The sequence below is a fragment of the Microtus pennsylvanicus genome, chromosome 3 (genome assembly GCF_037038515.1).
Source record: "Microtus pennsylvanicus isolate mMicPen1 chromosome 3, mMicPen1.hap1, whole genome shotgun sequence".
NCBI lineage: Eukaryota > Metazoa > Chordata > Mammalia > Rodentia > Cricetidae > Microtus > Microtus pennsylvanicus.
The window spans coordinates 83,044,106-83,064,189 of record NC_134581.1 but is presented as its reverse complement, the minus strand read 5'-3'; the positions used below and the strand labels follow the sequence as shown (position 1 = coordinate 83,064,189).

Sequence of the window (20,084 nt, the reverse complement as noted above, 5' to 3'; positions counted from 1 at the left end):
GGAAAGAGGAAGAGAGGAGAGCAGAGAAAAACGTATAACTCAATAAGAAAGGAATAATAATAAATTAATTAACCTGTTTTTTCCCTACCTTTTGCCTCAAGTCTTTTTCCTTCTCTCTCTCTCTCTCTCTCTCTCTCTCTCTCTCTCTCTCTCTCTCTCTCTCTCTCTCTCTCTCTCTCTGTCTGCAGGCTGGCCCCTGCCTGGCTTCTTGTCCTCGGTGTGTCCCTCTTTCTCTTCTCCTTATTCTTTCATTTACTTTTCTCCTCTCTTGAGTCTAGAGTCCTACTCATATTTATTCTCTGCCTAGCAGTCCCCTATCCTTATATTGCTTAGCAGTTAGCTCTTTAGCTTTTTATTAGACCAATTAGGGTTCTTAGGCAGACAAAGCGAAACAGATGCAACACATCTTTACATAATTAAAACACATCTGTATATCATTAAAAAGGCTGCATAAACAAAAGTAAAACTCCTTTAAAATAATATTCTGCAGGATAAACAAAAGAAAAATATCTTTGCCTCATTAAAATAATATTCTATACCAGTTGTTGATTTCATTTAGTTATTAAAAATAGATTTGGACTAATTTTAGATTTACAGACAAATATTTGAAGTAAGGCAGAAACATTCAGCTTAGTTAATATTATGTTCTTGTAGTTTTGAAAATATAGTACAACATGAAGGTTTGTGTTTTAAGTTGGCGCTGACTAATAAGGTTAAACATGTCAGGCTTGTCAGGAGTAAATGAACGATGAAGATCTGTATGTCTTAGTGGAAGGGTTAACATTTGATATTTTTTACTATCATTGAATTATGGTGATGTTGCCCAGTCCAAATGGAAGAAAGGAAGAGATGAGATAGCCTTTCAAGTAGAATCTTGGAACCTGTCTACCTTTATTCCATGTTTACCTCCCTGTACATTGGAGGTATAAAATTTGAAAGACTTTCGTCATAAAGTCTAGGTTAGGGTTTGACAGAAAACTCTTCTTGCGATAATATTTCTTCTGATGTACTAAGGGCATATTTCAGGTTCTTTTTTAACATAATATTTTTATTAGCCTTATGAGAATGTCATACAATGTACTTTGATGATATTCATTTGACTCCTGCCCTAACTCCTCGCATATCATAATCTGTTGCTTACCTTTCTAACCTCTCCCAATTTCATGTCCTACTTTTATTTCAGTTTTTAAAATATCAACCTAGTCTTACTTGTGCTGGGCATATACTCATGGGTGTGGGGTCAATCACTTGAGTATAATTGACTTAACAGGGATTATATCCTTAAAAAATGACTCCCTCCCTATTATGAACTATAGTGTCTCAGTTCTTCTATTAGTGGTATGGGTTCATAAGTGCCTCTTACCTCCATATTTAGTATTCCTGTATCAACTAATAGTGCTATTAGGTTAGGGAGAGTCTTTCTTCAGGGAAGTCTATGCTCCAGTGGATGTCTCTATACCTGTGATGACACAAACAGTACTGGTTTGACTCAGTGGGTTATAAAAAGAGGTCATGACAGCCAGGCTAAAAGAGGATCTGGAGAAGAAGTGGTAGTTGATATAACCAAACACACTGAATATGTATATGAATTTCTCAGAGATTGTGAGGAGAAATACTAACACTAAAGGATTTTAGAAAAGCCACACGAGAACCTTCTATTGTAGAAATTTCCTAATATATATACAAATGGAGTTTAAATGGGATCACCATATAATGCGGAAGACAATACTTCTACTACACATTTTATGCCACCAACTAAAAACTGCATGCTCTGGAGTGGGTTTCATTTTATTAACTTCTTGACCAATAGGGTCCTATAGACAGGCCCCATAGGCCATTGCCAAAGAAATTACTAAAATTTCTCAAGAACCAGATGGTAAGTGCTTATTCTTGACATTGCTTATGTCATTGAGCAGAAAAACCCAGCTGATATTTAACTAGAATCTTCTCCCCTACTGACTAGCATTCACAGTGCTAGAAGTCACTTTGAATGCCAATGGAAGAGAGGAATAAGTAAAATCAAATCACAACAAAACTGAACAACAAACATTTTTAACATTTTACAGAAAATATTTAATGAATCACAAAGTCTTGATCTCTTTGGTACCCCCAAGGAATACATATCCTGCAGGGCACATTTTAAGTTTGCCCTAAGGAATTTTGGATCCCTTAGTAATTTTGGAGAGTCAGACGAAATTGAGATTCATTTTAGCAGTTGTTGTATTCCTTTTCATCCTAAATGAAAAAAACTTATAATTGGCAATATTTCCTTTTATAAATTTCTTACTGCTCTATTATTTATTTTATCTACAGACTTCACCAATTTTATAATTTATTATCTAGAGAAATGAGTCATGATTATTCTCATGTTCTGATGTTTGTTTTTGAATTCATTTAGTCTTCTTGGTTAATTCTCCTACTTCAAACTTGTACTTTCATATCCAGTTTAAGGTTAAATGTAAAAATTTAACCAAAAGCTCACTCTTTCTAATATCTGTTCATGACAACTCTATAATTTAGTTATCACTTAGGCTATTGTTTTGTAGGATTTTGTTTCTTTTGTTTTTCTGTATCCCTTTTACTATAAGACTTGTTGAATCTTCTCTTGTAATATTTGTTTTGTATTTTGTTTATCAGAACTTCTCACAGAGTTAATTTAGGGAACTTCCTTTCTCTTTTTCCTTTTCTTCTCCTTTCATCCTTCAGAGATATACCTGCTTTTGCCTCCAAAGTGCTGAAATTAAAGGCATGCATCAACACTGCCCGGCCAGGTTTAATTTTTTTAAATGCCTTAAAAGTAACTGTAAGGAAAACAGACAAATTTCATTTGATATTACACACTTTGATTAAGTAGTATGTGTGATATGTATGGAAGAGGACATTATAAAAATATATAGGAGTTCATTAAGTGATAGACAGTATGAAGAATTAATTGTATATTAAACAAGTTTTCTTGATTTTTCTGTTTGTAGGGTACCCACAGTGGCAGGAATAAAATGTGTGTTAATCCAGAGCACAGGTGGGATGAAGGAAGAATGGAGACTAATGCAGCAGGAGAACTGATTGGGACAGGATATGGGAGGGCAGAATAGAGCAGGGGTTTGAAGAGAGATAACTGATAGTAAGACCTTTGAGAACGTTGTGTGTACGTTTACTTGTGTATGAGCTTCCTAAGATATATTCATGTATAAAAAGAAATTAAATAGATCTACTTCTAATTGGGAGGCATCATTCTTCCTAGACACCATATGCTATCAAATAAAAACTGAAATTCAGGAATGGGCTACCTTTTTTGGAGTTGTATGCCAGTTGTGTTCCATATAAGCACCCTAAAATAAAGGCAATTACCACTGCTCTTGACTATGCCCATAACTTCATGGTGATATTCTATTGCTGAAGATACGATAAAGCTGGATTCTGCCTAAAAACTTCACCCTTGTTGTCTAGATTCTGTAGTGCTAAAACCTAGGCTTGTTATTATAGGCAAATAGTAATGATCAATTATTTAGTTATAAAAATGAGAGCTAAAATAATTGCTGACCTGGCAGAATACACCTTCTCTGTTATATTGGTATACGTGTTGTAGGATTACTAAGCTCCTTTTGTTTTGATTTTCAGCTTTCTCCACAGACAAATCTCATTCCTAGCATAGTTCTTGGAATGAGCTGAGACTAGGTAGGTCATAGTCTCTAGGAAAGTGCCCCTGCTGAGTTTTCTGCTGTGGATATAGAATTAAATCGACTGTTAATAAATTTCCATTATATATATTTTAAGCCATAGATTATGCATCTTTCAGTCTTCATCGGAAATGCTTCTTTTGGCAGAAGATGGTGATTGACATAGACATCCATAACTTGAGGTAGGAAGATTACTACATCATAGCTCTTCTCCCAAGTGTACAGGATTATAAGGAAAGAAGGGGTGAAAAAAATTGTTAGAGTCAGTGATGACAGGTAACTATGCTGAAACAATGTTTTCAGGACCTAACAAGTTCACTGCTCAAATGACCTCACAGTGGTTGCATCAGTCTGCATAAGACCTATGAAAAATCAAGCCAAACAAATTTCAAGAATTGAGGGAGATTATGGTCATGAAGTTCCATCTCTATCTGAGGAACTATTGGCAGGCAGTTGGTGGTTAATGGGTGAAACAGTGAGTTTCAAGAATGTAGCACTTGAGAGGCTTCTTATCCTCATGTAGATGTCTCTACAGACATATTCATTCAGTCAGTGCTGATTGAACTCGGTGGATTTAAAAAGTGATAGAAAAACAAAGATGAAGATGTGAGGGTAGAAGAGGAATTGGAGGGAAAGTATCAGGTATGAACTTGATAAAAACACACTGTATATATGTATAAACCTTTCAAAAAATAAAAACAAAATACTGGATATCTCCAATAAGTCAATGCCATTACTATTAAAGTCATCTGTAAGTAGTATACTTAGAAGTCTGATCTCTTGGGAAAAATAGCTGTAAAACATAAGATTTTCCAATACTAATCAGGTCCCTTTGATTGCAAACTCATAAAATCCTCTTGAGTCATCACCAGGTGGCTCTTGTGGCGTCAGTACTTGATATTTACCAACTTCTGGGTTAGAGAAGGCATTCTGGGCAAAGACGACACCAAAAATCTTGTCTCCATCCCATGGCTTTTTTTTAATCTGGAGGACTGAGGGCTCTTGTTCACTTATCTAAAATTAATTTTCTCTATCACCAGAAATCCAGGCCTAGTAAAAACAGAAAATAAATTATTTTCCTTGGCTATACACTTTACAATTCATCAGTGCCATTTCTGCTTGCCCCTTTGTGAGGGTGGAGGAGAGGAGTTTTTAAGTTCATTTATGAGTACTCTATAGACAAAGGTAAGTATTGAATTAGAGCATGCTAGGTTTTCCCCTCAAAATACACCTGCGAGAGTGAGTGAGTTATATGCTTAGGGTCATTTCTTTTGATTTTACCTTGGAACTTGAAATGGGAGGTAAATTTTCAAGGTAGAAGCAGAACAGAGATGATGCAGAAGTAATGATGGTCGTTGATGACCTCAATATTATTCCAAAGAAGTTGACCTTTTATATGTTCATATTTATTTCTGGATATTAAGGGTCTTAAAGTTTATAAAACAGAGGCACAGAAAAGAGTGAGCGTGACTTTATCCTTCCATTCTGGTTCTAAGTCTCATTTTCATGGTAAAGGTTGAAGAGGGCTAAGATTTCATTCTAATAATAATATTTTTTTTAACTGTTCTCACAGCTATGAACCAAGGAATGGCCTCAGAAAATGACTCTTCAGTGAAGGAGTTTATCCTGCTGGGCTTGACACAGCAGTCAGAGCTTCAGCTGCCTCTCTTCTTCCTCTTCTTGGGAATCTATGTGGTCTCCATGGTGGGGAATCTGGGCTTGATTGTTCTGATTGTTTTGAGCCCTCACCTGCACACGCCCATGTACTACTTTCTCTTCAACCTTTCCTTCACAGATCTCTGCTACTCATCTGTCATAACACCCAAAATGCTGGTGAGTTTTGTGAAGCAGAACATCATCTCCCATGCTGAGTGCATGACTCAGCTCTTTTTCTTCTGTTTCTTTTCTATTGATGAATGCTACATTTTGACAGCGATGGCTTATGACAGATATGCTGCCATTTGTAAGCCCCTTCTTTATCATGTCAACATGTCCCATAATATTTGCCATTTGATGATGGTAGGTGCTTATGTGATGGGGATTGTGGGAGCCATAGCCAATACTGGTAGTGTACTAAGTCTGACCTTTTGTAATGGCAACATCATCAATCACTACATGTGTGATATTCCTCCTCTCAGGAAACTCTCCTGCACAAGTACCTATATCAATGAACTGGTTATTTTTATTGTTGTGGGTGTCAATGTAACAGTTCCCAGCTTGACTATCTTTATTTCTTACACCTTGATCCTTTCTAACATCCTTGGCATCCATTCTTCAGAGGGTAGGTCAAAAGCCTTCAGTACCTGTGGCTCCCATGTTGTAGCTGTTTCTCTTTTCTTTGGAGCTATAGCCTTCATGTATCTTAAACCATCCAGTGTGTCTGGGGCTGAAGATAAAATATCTACCATTTTTTATACCGTTGTGAGTCCAATGCTAAACCCTTTCATCTACAGTTTAAGGAATAAGGATGTCCACATTGCACTGAGAAAAACTTTGAGGAAAATTATGCTAACCTAAGTAGAATCTGTATTTGTTATAGGAAGAAAATCTTAGGGTATGTGAGTCTTACAATTAGGGAGAGGACTAGGGAAGTAGCTTATTACCCGAGCATTTGCTTACATGGAATTAATTTTAATTTATGTCCTGGATTTAATTTGCTTACATGGATTTAATCCATAATTTGAAAAAAAGCCAAAGTAAAAACAACAAAAATCATATCAAAATTCAAAAACTAGTGTGGGTTCAAAATTATTTAGTAGTATGCAAAATTAATTATTTATTTAGAAAAATCCAGAAGTAAACATAGTGAAGGATCTTTAACCATAATTCTTTTAGGCTACAGAGAACAGTTTATACTGTAAATTTCCAATATTATACATATCTTTTTTTCAATATTAAAAACTAAAATAAAAACATTAGTGCAGCCATCTAGTGGTATGGTACAATTTAGCCTTAGAATGAATGTCCATATAAGTACAAAACTCTAGATGATATTACATTCTGAAATGGTAATATCCTGAAGTCTTTTTAAAATATAAATATTTATGTTTTTGTAAGTGTATGTTTGGGGAGTTTTATTCAAGATCTCCTCATTGCTAGTCAAGTGCTCTTCCAGAAAGCTTCACCCTAAGCAAAGTGTTGACATCTTGTATCGAGGTACATCTAGAAGTTGCTATTCCACTGGATATTGATTTCAGTATTCTTAGAGATAGTGACTAAATAATTTGGTTAATAATCCCATGGAAATATTTGGAGGGAGTTGTATTTTAAAGGTTCCTTTTTTTCCTGAGCGGCTGAAGTTTGGTGCAGAAATGTCCCTTTTAAATATATTCTTTTCTCTATAGCCTTGCACAGTTTGGTGAAAAGGAAGTGATCAGTCTGTTGTGATTCTAGTGCTTGCAGACTGAAACTAAAACAACACTTCAGGTTATTCAGTATAAAGGGAATCTGTGTTAAGAATTCCTCTTATGGGCTTGAGGGCAGGCATGTGTGTATAAATACATGCTGTGTCTTAACTGGAAAGAATTTAACTTAAGATATTTATTATTCATCAGTATAGAAATATTCTGTTTTCTGTAATAAATCATATGATCTTAATTTGTTATCACATGGCTCTTTCTGCTTATAATTTTACTGTCATTCTGTCTCAGAAGTCTTCGCAACATGATGTAGTTTGTTGAAGTTGTAAATTGAAAATATTGGTTCATCTTAGACATAGAGATATCTAGAGTTTGGTAAAAATATTAATTATAGGGCTTTGAAGAAGTTTGAAGATGCTTATTATTGCAGAAAGCTAAAAGCTAATAAGGTGGCAAAATGATTTTCATATATATGAGTCTGTATGGGAAAAACAACATACAAAGTTTTGAATAAATTAATACAAATTGTCAGTATTTGTACTGAGAAATACTGTCTTATCATATTGGGTTGTTTGGTCACAGGACCCTTTTTAAGGAGGTGACTGGTGACTTTACAGATGCAAGGTTGCCTCAGAACATCTAAACAGAGAAACAAGTTGAGCAGAGCTTCAATGGCAGGAACAATCTTGACCATCATGAGCCATAGTTATGGGAAACAAATTCATGCATAGAAGAAATCTAAGCAGAATGATGTGCATAAAAGTGTGAAGAAAAATTACAACACAGGGTTAAACTGGGGCTTTGCAGGCAAAAAGAGTGGATCTCAGTAAGCACAATAAAAATCCAGCTGATATCAAACATATAATGAACTTTGTTTTCTTCCCCATATTTGGAATCCTAGGAGATGTTCATTTATAAGCAGTTTAGGTTCCATGAACAAGTTTTAGTGAAATTCATGAAACAGCAAATCTTAAAGAACAAAAACTTTCATGTTCTGTGGAATGGATGATGTTGCTCGGATTTTGATAAAAACATGCAAATGTGGGTCAATGTTTGTTAGATTCCTGCACCAGGAGCTATGTTGGAGCCCTCTGGCCCTGTCTCTTCATTCCTTCAGTAGGCTGTGTGAAATGGAACTGGTTTGATTTGAATTTGGATTGTGTAAGATTCAACTCTTTGTCGTCTCAGTCTTAGAGATTGGACAGATAGTAATAGAAATGTTGTGGTACACATTTAATAAATCATACAAACTTAAAAGGTACTACATACTGTGTTTTAAGTATCATAATCCTGAAATATAAACAATACTTATTTCATACAACTTTCCTTGCTAAATGTACCCTTGATTCTTCATAGTTTTTCAGTGCTTATTTTTATACTTTTGCCTTGAGGCAGGATTGTGTTGTGTATCTCAGAGAGGCCATGAAATGATCATCTTCCTGACTTTGTCTTATGAGGACAGAGATAATAGGCATGTGCCACTACTCTTGGCTAACAGAATCTCAGTACTGATTAGGGCCAGCTGACAGTTCTGACACAGCGGCCATTGCTAGTATCAGTGTAAGCAACTGATCATAGATATTGGTATTACTGTCACTGCAATAGAATAGGGGGAGAATTTGTGTGAATACACACTTGGGATTCACATAGGGTCATTTAAGAAAATTCCTAACCCTTGCCTTAAGACAAAGAGGTTTTATTTTTAACCAATGGAATTAATATATATTCAAAGCATACAAAATGACAATGAGCCTAATTAAAGGAGGTCCAGGTTTATGGGATTTCTGCAATCTCCAGTGGCCCCAAGGGAAACCTGGAAGCTGCAAAGGCAACCACAACCCAGGGAAAGAGAAAAGGCCACAAGGAGACTTTCCAGGGAGCAGTTCAAATAGACTGGGGGAGTAGTCAAAGTTTTTGCAGGCTGTCTCATCCTTCCTCAGGGAACAGGCCAAGGTTTGGCGGGTTGCCTTGCCCCTCAGGTTTGGCGGATTGCCTTGCCCTTCATCTCGGGGAGGGGGCCAAGGCTTTGGCAGGCACAGGGATGGGGCCTCCAAAGATGGAGGCCAGAGACTGGGACTTACAGCAAGGCAGGATAAGGTTAGGCAGAATGATCAAATTCAAGACTTGTATGAAGAGGGGTGGAGTCAAAAGAGAGAGATACTAGTCAGCTGCCAGAGGAACAAGATGCCCTAGAGAATAAATAAAAACATAAAATTGCATGGCAAAAGGTAGAGGAATAGAAATGGGTTAATTTAGTTTTAAGAGTTAGTTAGTCATAAGTTCAAACTGTAGGCCAAACATTCAGTAAATAATATAGGCTTTTGTGTGATTATTTGGGACTGGGCATTTGGCACAAAAGGAAAGCTCTGCCTCTGCTTACAAGAGTGGAGTGATAGGTATTCTAAGTGGATCAATTTAATCACTGCCAAATATATCCCTCTATGAAACCATTTTATTAATCCTCCTAAATGCATACTTTCAACTAAAAATAAAAATTGAGAAGATTGTTGTTTCTCTAATTTTTTTCTTAGCCCTCTTATTATTTGTATATAGGAGTGTTTCTGATTTTTTTTGAGTTTGTTTTAATCCAGCCACTTCACTAAAGCCCTATATCAGCCGTAGGAGTAAACTGTGATCAGGTTGAGAAAAATTATTTGATGGGTTAATTAACAAAGAAATAAAAATTAAAAACATCATCTTTGCATATCTATTTTTTTGTATCATTGGGCCTTTGAAGAAAATTATGGGTTTAATTTTTAACAGATCAGATTTCCAAATAGCCATTTTACCTGTACACCTGACAGACCAAATTATCATCAGAAACAAGCATATTCAAATTAGAAGCTATGAATATACTTTATATGAGGAAAACATCTAATAAATATAAAAATTATCTCACTGGGAAGGGTAGTTTTGAATTTTACTGATTAATATTTATATAGTATATAATATACATGCCAATATTTTGATATATTTTGGTTGCACTGCTGAATACAAAGCAGTTATGGTAGTTTGATGAATAATTATAAATATCCATATAAAGCAAACCAAGTCCTAAACTAAATCACCTCATCATATTCTATACTTTTCACTATTTTGTTGGTAGCTTTTAATCACCTTGCTGCAAATAACTGCTTAGAAGGTTTTATGTAAATTAGGTAATAAAATTTGCTACCAGAGAATATAGAATGTTCAATGATTCCAATCTGCAGCAATGATCTCTTACATAGATGTTCTTAGCTGTGTGTCTTCATTTTTTCCCTAATTACACCCTCTCTCTTCTATCCAAATTGTGCGTGTCTGAGGGATCTCCGAAGCTTTGCTCAATTATTTTTCATTGATTTCTCTGTATCTCAATGCACAGCATCTTTTTTTTTTTGCTGCTTTTATTCTTTAAGTTTGCTCAGTTTTTCTACATTGTCTCATCTACTGTTTGTATTTGACTTTTCTTCTTTGGATCACCGACCAGCTCCCAAATCATGACACAGAAACTTATTATCAGTGTTGATGCTTTTGGCACTTCAAAAGAAATGGGCACATTTCTTTTTTAGGTTTCTTACTTGTTTATTATGTCTTATTTTGTGCTTGCTGGCTGGAAGCAGCCTGATCTTGCCCTGGGTATATCTATCTTTCTCTCCTCATTTTTCTCTTTTCTCTATTGAGCTGAGATTTCTCCTCTTACGTTAAGTGAAGTTTCTTTCCTGCCTGGTCCCACAGCTTTTAGGTCCCAAAAGAACTCACAGAGGCTTGTATTCATTATAAACTGTTTGACCTATTAGCTCAGGCTTATTATTAGCTAGCCATTACTTCTTAAATTAACCCATAATTCTAATGTATGAATAGCGAAATGGCTTGGTAACTCTTCTCAGTGCAGCATTTTTATCTTGCTTTTTCTGCATCTGGGTAGATATCACAGACTGAGCCTATCCTTTCTCCAGAATTCTCCTAATCTGATTGTTCCACCCTTGCTTCCTGCCTGGCTACTAGCCAATTAGTATTTTATTAAACTAATACAAATGACAGATCTTTACAGGGAACAAGAGCCTTCTCCCACAGCACTCCTATTTATTTTTTCTGCCTGGTAGTCACGCCTATCACTCTTCTGTTTAGACTGTTTGGCTTTTTATCAGCCCAATCAGGAACCTGAGGCAGGCAAGGTAAAGCAGATGCAATACATTTTGATATAATTAAACACACATCCCTACATCATTAAACAAAATGGAGCATAAACAAAAGTAACACTCTTTTATACAGTTAAAGTAACATTCTGTAGCATTAAAAAATGTAATACATCTTTGCCTAGTTAATTGATATTTCATAAAAATTATTAATTCAATTCAGTGTATTAAAATAAGATTTGAACTTATTTTAGATTTATAGACAAATATTTAAAGTTATGCAGAGCCATTCAGCTTAGTTAATATGTTTTTATAGTTATTAAAATATAGTACAACATTAATCTTTGAGTTTTAAATTAGCACTGAACAATTTGGTTGAACATGACAGATTTGTAAGGAGTCAGGAGTGAATGAAAGATGAAGTTCTGTATGAGTTAGTATAGGGGTTACCATTTGAAATAGTTTGCTATCATTGAAGTAGGGTGATGTGGCCTAATGCAAATAGAAGAAAGAAAGAGATGAGATAGCTGTGCTGCAAAAGTAGAATTTTGAACATGTCTATATTTATTCCATGTTTATCTACAATGTACATTGGAGGTTTAAATTTGAAAGACTTTCATCATAATGTCTAGTTAGAGTTTGACAGAAAACTCTTCTTGAAATAATATTTTATATAATGTACTTAAGGTACATTCATGTTTTTAACATAATATTTTTACTAACATTTTGAAAATATAATACAATGTAATTTGATATTATTCTCCTGATACTTCCCCTAACTCCTCTCATATACAAATCCACTCCTTACCTTCATATCTCTTTCAATGTCATGTCCTTTTCTGTTTGTTTTCTCTGTTTTTAAACAACCCACCTTGTCTTATTTGTGCTAGACATATACTCAGGCATCAGGGGTCAACCACTTGAGCATGATTGGCTTAAAAGGGGATACATTCTTAAAGATAAATGACTCTTTCCCCACTAGGAACTACAAACTCTCAATAGTGTCTTAGAAAGGGGTATGTGTTAAGGAGCCCCTCTAACCTCCATATTTCATATTCCTACAACAACTAACAGGGCTACTAGGCTAGGGAGAGTCAACCTTCTTTAGAGAATCTCATGCTTTGGTTGATGGCTCTGCACCCATGATGACACAACCAGCATTGATTTGATTCAGTGGGCTATAAAACAAGGATATAAATGTGAGAGGAGGATGTAGCAGACAGGTTATAAAAGAACTAGAGAAGAAATGGGAGTTGAATTAACCAAAACTCATTGCATGCACATATGAAGTTCTCAGAGAATATGCGAAGGGACAGGTAAGGTTAAAGTCCTTTTGAAAAGTCATATGAAAACCTTCTACTGTAGACATTTCCTAATACATATGAAGGAAATTTAAATGGAGTCACTATATAATGCTAAAGACAATACTAGACATATTATGCCATCAACTAAAACTTCTGCTTGAAGATGAAGGATGTATAAAAGAAATCCCACACTAGCTCAGAATTGAGAAAAATAGACAGTTATTTATTTAGGGTAGACTCACAAAACAGAATCCTCTGCTGGAATGGAGAACAGAAACTGAATCCTGCAGCCAGAAAAGAGGGTGGATGCATGCTCTACATTGGCATAATAGTATAAGAGACCATGCCCCAGTTGGCGGGTAACTATATGACTTTTTATAGCACCACCCCCTTTTGTTTAAATGAGAGAGTTCTAATCCTAATACAAAATTATATACAATAAGAGCAAATATCTAATAATTACCTTATCCTAACTAGTTTAAGTCTTGTATAATAAATAACTTAGACAAGTCATGAGAGAAAAATAACTGCAATCTAGTCTTTAACCCCATTGAAGACCCAAGAAAGGAAATAATATTACTTGAACAAACAGGAATTGCAATTAAGCAAATTCCAAAATGTGCAACAAATGACAGAGACAACTGGCTACCTAGGCAATCACCCAAAGTCTCATTTGCAACGTTGAAGCAGACAACTTTGACTAAGGCCTAGAATAACTGACAGACCATTTTTAGAGGCAGGAAAAATTTTAAAGTACTTTTACCCTGTCTTGGCAAGATTTGACAGTCCTGCTTATCCGTTTTCGGATACCATGTACCTTGTCAGTGGTTGAGGCATGGACATTTCTTTGCCCAAAGGTGACTTTTGCCAAGAAGAAAACAAAACCCATGTGGAGTGTTTTTGGTCCTCTACATTTTCTCAGGAATAGGTCAGAGCTGCCAGAAGCAATTGTGTCTCACTTTAACAGAACCCTAAGTTATTTAAATGCCATATTTTATAGTGGTTTAAGATTACCTATCTATGCAGAATATAATTTCTATATATCTAAAGACCCTTATTAGTCTAACTCTGACAAACATAGATTACTATTGATCTATAATTTTTAATACCTATATAACTTAAAGACTAAGACTTCATATTAGAATATTATGCAATAATCAACTGTGCAACAAATGAGGAAAATGACCTCAAAATGTAAACAATGTATAAGTATCTTGATCAGAGGTAGAAATGTACATTGTGATATGATAAATAAATATCAATATATAAAAATGTTTTAAGCAGAGGTAGAAGCATGCATGCATATAACTAAGTGAAATTTAACTTTGTATCAATATACAAGAATCTATACCAATGTAACTGTCTCTAAATAATAACTCACAAATATTCACTCTATTATTCACTATTATTATTAATTTGAGTAAGCTCACACTAATCTATTATCTACTCCCAAGAAAGGGCTGCATTTATTGACATATTATTGACCAATAGGGTCCTATAGTCAGGCTTCCCAAACTTCACAGGCCATTGGCAAAACAATTGTTGAATGTTACCTATTCCTGACAGTAAGGCCTAATTGCTGTCCATGTTTATGTCAGTGAACATGGAGAAATCCATCTACTACCCAGATAGAACCTTCACTCCACCAACTAACATTCATAATGCTAGAAGTCACTTTGTATGCTACTGGAAGAGAGAAATGCATAGAAAACAGAATCAAAACAAAAATAACCAACAAAATGTTTTTTAACTTTTTATAAAACATTTTGAATGAATCACAAAGTCTTGATCATTTTGAGACCCCCAAGGAATGTCTGTCCTGAGGGACACATTTCATGTTAGCTTTAGGGAATTTTCAGTCCCTTGTTAATTTGGCAAGTAAGGAAGAATTGAGATTAATTTTAACAATTGCTGTATTTCTTTTCATCCTAAATAGAAAAACCTGTAATCGGGGTATTTCCTTTCATGAAAATTCTTTCTGCTCTATTATATACTTTTTCTTAGACTTTGCCACTCTTGTGCTTTGTTGTCTATAGAAATAATGTGTGATTCTTGCCATAGTCTGATGTTTGTTTCTGTATTTATTTGGTCTTCTCACCATTTCTTTTGTTCCCACTGCTGTAATTTCATCTGAAACTCATGCTACTTCTTTCCCACCCCTTCTAGTTATTTTCCACGTTATTCTCAGGTCATATTAATCTTTCTAAGTACTGTAGATATTTAGTTATGTGCCACAAAAAATAGAACATTTTAATGGATCCCCAAAACACTACAAAAAGAACAGAACAATAGATTTTGGCATTTCAGACTTCATTATACTGCACTGTTACAAATTTTCCTCTGATTTCAGTCTATGCAACTATTGTATGTAAAGAGACATCTTGTACTCTCAGGATTATTTCAAAGATCAGGGTGATATTCATGGATGAGAGTTATGGTTTTTTATTGTATTTCTTCTGTTGTTCATTAATCTGGAATTACCTCTGGGTGGTAACTGTGACTGAACATTTTTTATGATTGCCATAATTGCCTACCTTCTTATCTATAAATAAGAACTTTTGTTCTTAATACCTCTTTGCCTTGGGGCAAATATTGTGAGCAATATCCAGTATGCATTCTTAGAGAATTGGGAAAGGATGTTCACATATTCATTCATTCTTCCATACAATTTTTATAGATCATCCCCTTCATGTTAGGCTTAATTGCTTTAAGTGCCTCAGAAGTAGACAAAATCTCTTTGACATTATAGCCTTTTATTAAGAAGTATGTTTGATATGTACAAAAGAAGATATTCTAAACTAATATATAGAATTTCATCTAGCGACAGAAAGTACAAAGAATCGTGTATATTGGACAGGTTTTCCTACTTTTCCATTTGGAGGGTGCCTAAGGTGACAAGAATAAAATGTTTGTAAATCTGGAGCACAGATGGGATGAAGGGAAGAATGGAGACTAACGCATCAGGAGGACTGAGTGGGACAGGATATGGGAGGGTATAATAAATGGGGGAAGTTGGGGAGAGATAACTAACATTAAAATCTTTGAGAAAGTTGTGTGTATGCCTTCTTCTGTATAAACATCTTAAGATATATTTTTGTATAAAAAAAGAACTAAATGTAGTTACTTTCTTATTTGGAGGCAACAATCCTCTTAAACTCCTGAAGCTATCAAATAAAAGTGAAATTCAGTAATGGGTTACCTTTTTGGAGCTGTATGCTAGTTGTGTCCTGAAGAATCCTCCAATATTACAGGCTGTTGCTACTGCTCTTGATTATGCCTATAACTTGATGGTGAGGTCCTTTTGCTGAAGATACCATATATTCGAGTCAAAACATGGGGAAAGGAAGCTCTTATCTGACTAGAAGCTTCATCCCTATTTTCTAGTTTGATAGCACTTACAGTGTAGGCATGCTGTCAAAGACAAATAGAAATAATCAATTTTATGTAGCTGTGGATGCTAAGATCCACAATAATTGCTGACCTGACAGAATATACCCTCGGTTGTTGCATTGGTGCAAGTGTTCTGTGAGTGAGCAAGCATTCTCTGTTTGGATTTCAGACTGCTCTACTGATAGAACTCATTTAGCATAATTCTTAGGGCAAGCTACTAGATAGTCATAGTTCCCCAGGGAAGTACGTATGGCTCTTTTTCTGCCATGAATATTAAACTGATTGCTAAAAAATTTCCATAATAAATTATTCCCATAGATTAGTGCATTCTTTAACTTTCATCAGAGATGTGGGTTTTTTGGCATAAATGGTGATTAACACAGACATTCATAACCGGGAAATGGGCAGAGAACAAGAGTTTGGGAGTCCTCAGTCTTAGATGGGACCTGTACATCATAGACCTTCTCCCAAGACAAAGGGATCATAGGTAAATTAGGTTGGGAAGATTGAAAAAGCCAGAGGTGATAGATAACTACACTGAAACCATGTTTTGAGGCCTCAACATGTTCACTTTTCAAATAAACTCACGTTGGTATCAACAGTATGCATAAGACCTGTGTAAAATTAAACATTACAAAATACAGGCCTTGAGGAAAGATACAGTTATGAATTTCTACTTCAAGGAGAAGAACTACTGTTAGTTGGTAGCTACTGGGAGAAACATAGTCAATTTCAAGTTTGGGGCCCTGGAGAGAATGCTTATAGTCACATAGATATCCCTACATTCATATATGTATTGACAATACTGATTGAACACAGTAGGTTAAACAGGTAAGAACAAAAAGGGTGAAATTTTGAGAGTATAGTGATAGGAGGTTGGAGGGAGGAACTACAGAGAAAGGATTCAGGGTGACTTTGGTGAAAACACATTGTATAGATGTATAAAATTTTTAAACAATAAATATAAAACAAAATTGCATACCTCTAGTAAGCCAATATCACTACTGTTGAATTAGTCCCTAAGTACCATAGCAATAAAGCCTGATCTCTTGGGGAAAATACCTGGGAAAGAAAAACTTTTCAATATTTAATGAGGTCCTGAGATTAGAGTCTCATAAAACTCTCTTGAGTCATAATCATTTGACTCTTTAATACACCAGTAGATGCTATTTAACAACCTCTGGGCTAGAGAAGACAACCTTGGAAAAGTCACAACTGGAAATAATGATCTACTATCATGACTTCATATAATCTCTAGAAATGGTGGCTCTGATTTTGCCAGTCCAAAACTAATTTCCCTCATCATCAGAAAGGCAAATGTAGTAACAACAGAAAAGTGTTACACACACACACACACACACACACACACACACACACACACACCACACATTATCGGGGCTATGCACCTATATAGCTCTTAATGCATTAAGTACTTGCCCATCTGTGAGAAAAAAGGAAGACTCAGTGAGGTCACTGATGAGTTTTCCTTGCATAGGGGTAAGTATTGAATTGGAGACATTCTTGTTTTTCTTTCTCCAGAACACCTTGAATCTATGATGTGCCTTGTGTCTTCTTTTCTGAGATAATCGCTGAACCTTAAAGAAGAGGTAGATTTTGAGGGTAGAAGCAGAACAGAGATGCAGTAGAACCAAATACAATAACTGATTCCCTGAATATTATTTTTAGAGAAATGACCTTTCGCACTCTTATGCTTATTTCTGCACAAAAATATCCATGATATGTAGAAAGAAAAAGCACAGAGAAGTGTGAGCTTGAATTGAACATTCAATTCTGGTTCTTAATCTTATTTTACTGGGGTAGGTTACAGAGGATTGGGATTTTATTTTAACGTTATGATTTTTTTTGTTCTCACAGATAAGACTCAGAGAAGAATGGCCTTAGTTAATGACTCTTCGGTGAAGGAGTTCATCCTGCTGGGTTTGACACAGCAGCCAGAGCTCCAGCTGCCTCTCTTCTTCCTCTTCTTGGCAATCTATGTGATCTCCATGGTGGGGAACCTGGGCTTGATTGTTCTGATTGTTTTGAACCCTCACCTGCACACCCCCATGTACTACTTTCTCTTCAACCTTTCCTTCACAGATCTATGCTACTCCTCTGTCATCACACCCAAAATGCTGGTGAGTTTTGTGAAGCAGAACACCATCTCCCATGCAGAGTGCATGACTCAGCTCTTTTTCTTCTGCTTCTTTGTTATTGATGAATGTTACATTTTGACAGCTATGGCCTATGACAGATATGCTGCCATCTGTAAGCCTTTGCTTTACCAGGTCACCATGTCTCATCAGGTCTGCCACTTGATGACAGTGGGTGTGTATGTGATGGGGTTTGTGGGAGCCTTGGCCCATACTTGTAGCATGCTAAGTCTGACCTTCTGTGATGGCACTATCATCAATCACTATATGTGTGATATTCCTCCTCTCAGGAAACTCTCCTGTACAGATACTGCCATTAATGAACTGGTGGTTTTCATTGTTGTGGGTGTCAATGTAACAGTGCCCAGCCTGACTATCTTTATTTCTTACACCTTGATCCTTTCCAACATTCTTGGCATCCATTCGGCAGGGGGTAGGTCAAAAGCCTTCAGCACCTGTGGCTCCCATGTTGTAGCTGTTTCTCTTTTCTTTGGAGCCTCAGCATTCATGTATCTTAAGCCTTCTCGTACATCTGGGGATGAAGATAAAGTATCTACCATTTTTTATACCATTGTGGGCCCAATGCTGAATCCTTTCATCTACAGTTTACGGAATAAGGATGTCCACATTGCACTGAGAAAAACTTTGAACAAAAGCATGCTAACCTAAGTAAGAATCTGTATTTGTTATAGAAGTAACTCTTAGCACATTTGAAGCATAGGACTGGAGGAGTCACTTATTTGCAAGGACATAAAATGCTTTTTTAAAAATACAGGATGTGCCGTATTGAATTTATTTTTATAATACCTTGGTACTAAACCAAAATTGAAATGTGAGCCTCTGACATGTGTGAAACCTATATGTTCTAAGACTCATGTGCTGGCTGCACAGACTGATAAAGAATAATCAATTCACAAGCTGGCCAAGTTCTGAAAATACAATTGGTCCTGGTCCTGCTTCCAGTGTTGACAAGTCAGTTGACTGAAGTTTAACATTTAGAAGGTGTGGATGTATTGAGAAGAGAACCAGGGGATTAAGCTGTTCAAGGTTTCAGGTACAAGGAACCTGTTTTAAGGAAAGTCAACAACTTGTAGCTCAAAACTGTTAAAAGAATAGACTTGAGATGTCTTAGTGAGGAAATAGAGTGTGGGATGACAGACTTGTGAAATGGACCAATTCAATCACTGCCAAATGTCTCCCTCTGTGATACCATTCCATTGTACCTCATACATGTACACAATTATTTTTGTCAGTAAAAAATAAAAAGTGCAAAGCTATCACATTTGCATGTATATTTTATTTCTCATTGGGTGTTTAAAGGAAATTAAAGTTTGAAAAATTAACAGATAAAAATTTTCAAATAGCTGTTTAACCTGTACACCTGATAGAATATATTATGACTAGACATGTGTATATCAAAAATAAGAAATTATGAGTGTATTTTATTTGAGAATATTGTCTAGTAAGTATGAATAAAATTTCGAACACTCTGGAAAGGATATTTCTGAATTTTAATAATTCACGTTTGTGTAATACACAATGAACATGACAATATTTTGATTTTACTACTGAATATAAAGCAGTTCCTTTTAGTTAGATGAATAATTGTAAGTATATGTGTCGAGCAAACCAGGTCACAAAATAAATCACTGCAAGATATTTGTTCATTTTAACTCTTTTGTGGAAAGTTATGAATCACGTAGATCCAAATACTTGCTACAAAAATTTTTATGTATCTTAGACAATACATTTGTTAATAAATGCTGTGAGGCTTCACTGTGTGGGACTTGTCTCTTACATAGATGGTCTTAGCTGTATGTCTTCATTTTTTTTTCTAATTGTGCTTGCTCCTATCTATTCAGAATTTGGCTGAGGTATCTCTGAAGCTTTTTTCAGTTATTTTTTCATAGGTTTCTCTATGTTTCATTGGACAGCTACTTTTTTTGTTCTTATTCCTTAAGTTTATTCAAAGTTTGTACATTGTCTCATCTATTGTTCATCCAATTTAGTGCTTTAAAACTAAGACATGAATTTATTTTACATTTATACTCAAGCATTTAAAGAGCATCCAGAGATATATAGT

At 35.5% G+C, this 20,084-nt stretch overlaps 2 protein-coding genes across 2 annotated transcripts; both read left to right on the top strand.

Annotated features, from left to right (window-relative positions):
• Positions 1 to 5,252: 5,252 nt before the first annotated feature.
• LOC142847199 (olfactory receptor 8B8-like) lies at positions 5,253 to 6,194 on the top strand. Its single transcript, XM_075967925.1, has one exon. It carries the CDS (start codon positions 5,253 to 5,255, stop codon positions 6,192 to 6,194), a length of 942 nt encoding a protein of 313 aa, XP_075824040.1.
• An 8,689-nt stretch (positions 6,195 to 14,883) lies between these two features.
• LOC142847198 (olfactory receptor 8B8-like) lies at positions 14,884 to 18,670 on the top strand. The gene is made up of 2 exons (XM_075967924.1): positions 14,884 to 14,895; positions 17,735 to 18,670. The coding sequence occupies exons 1-2, from the start codon at positions 14,884 to 14,886 to the stop codon at positions 18,668 to 18,670; spliced, it is 948 nt and encodes a 315-aa protein (XP_075824039.1).
• Positions 18,671 to 20,084: the final 1,414 nt, after the last annotated feature.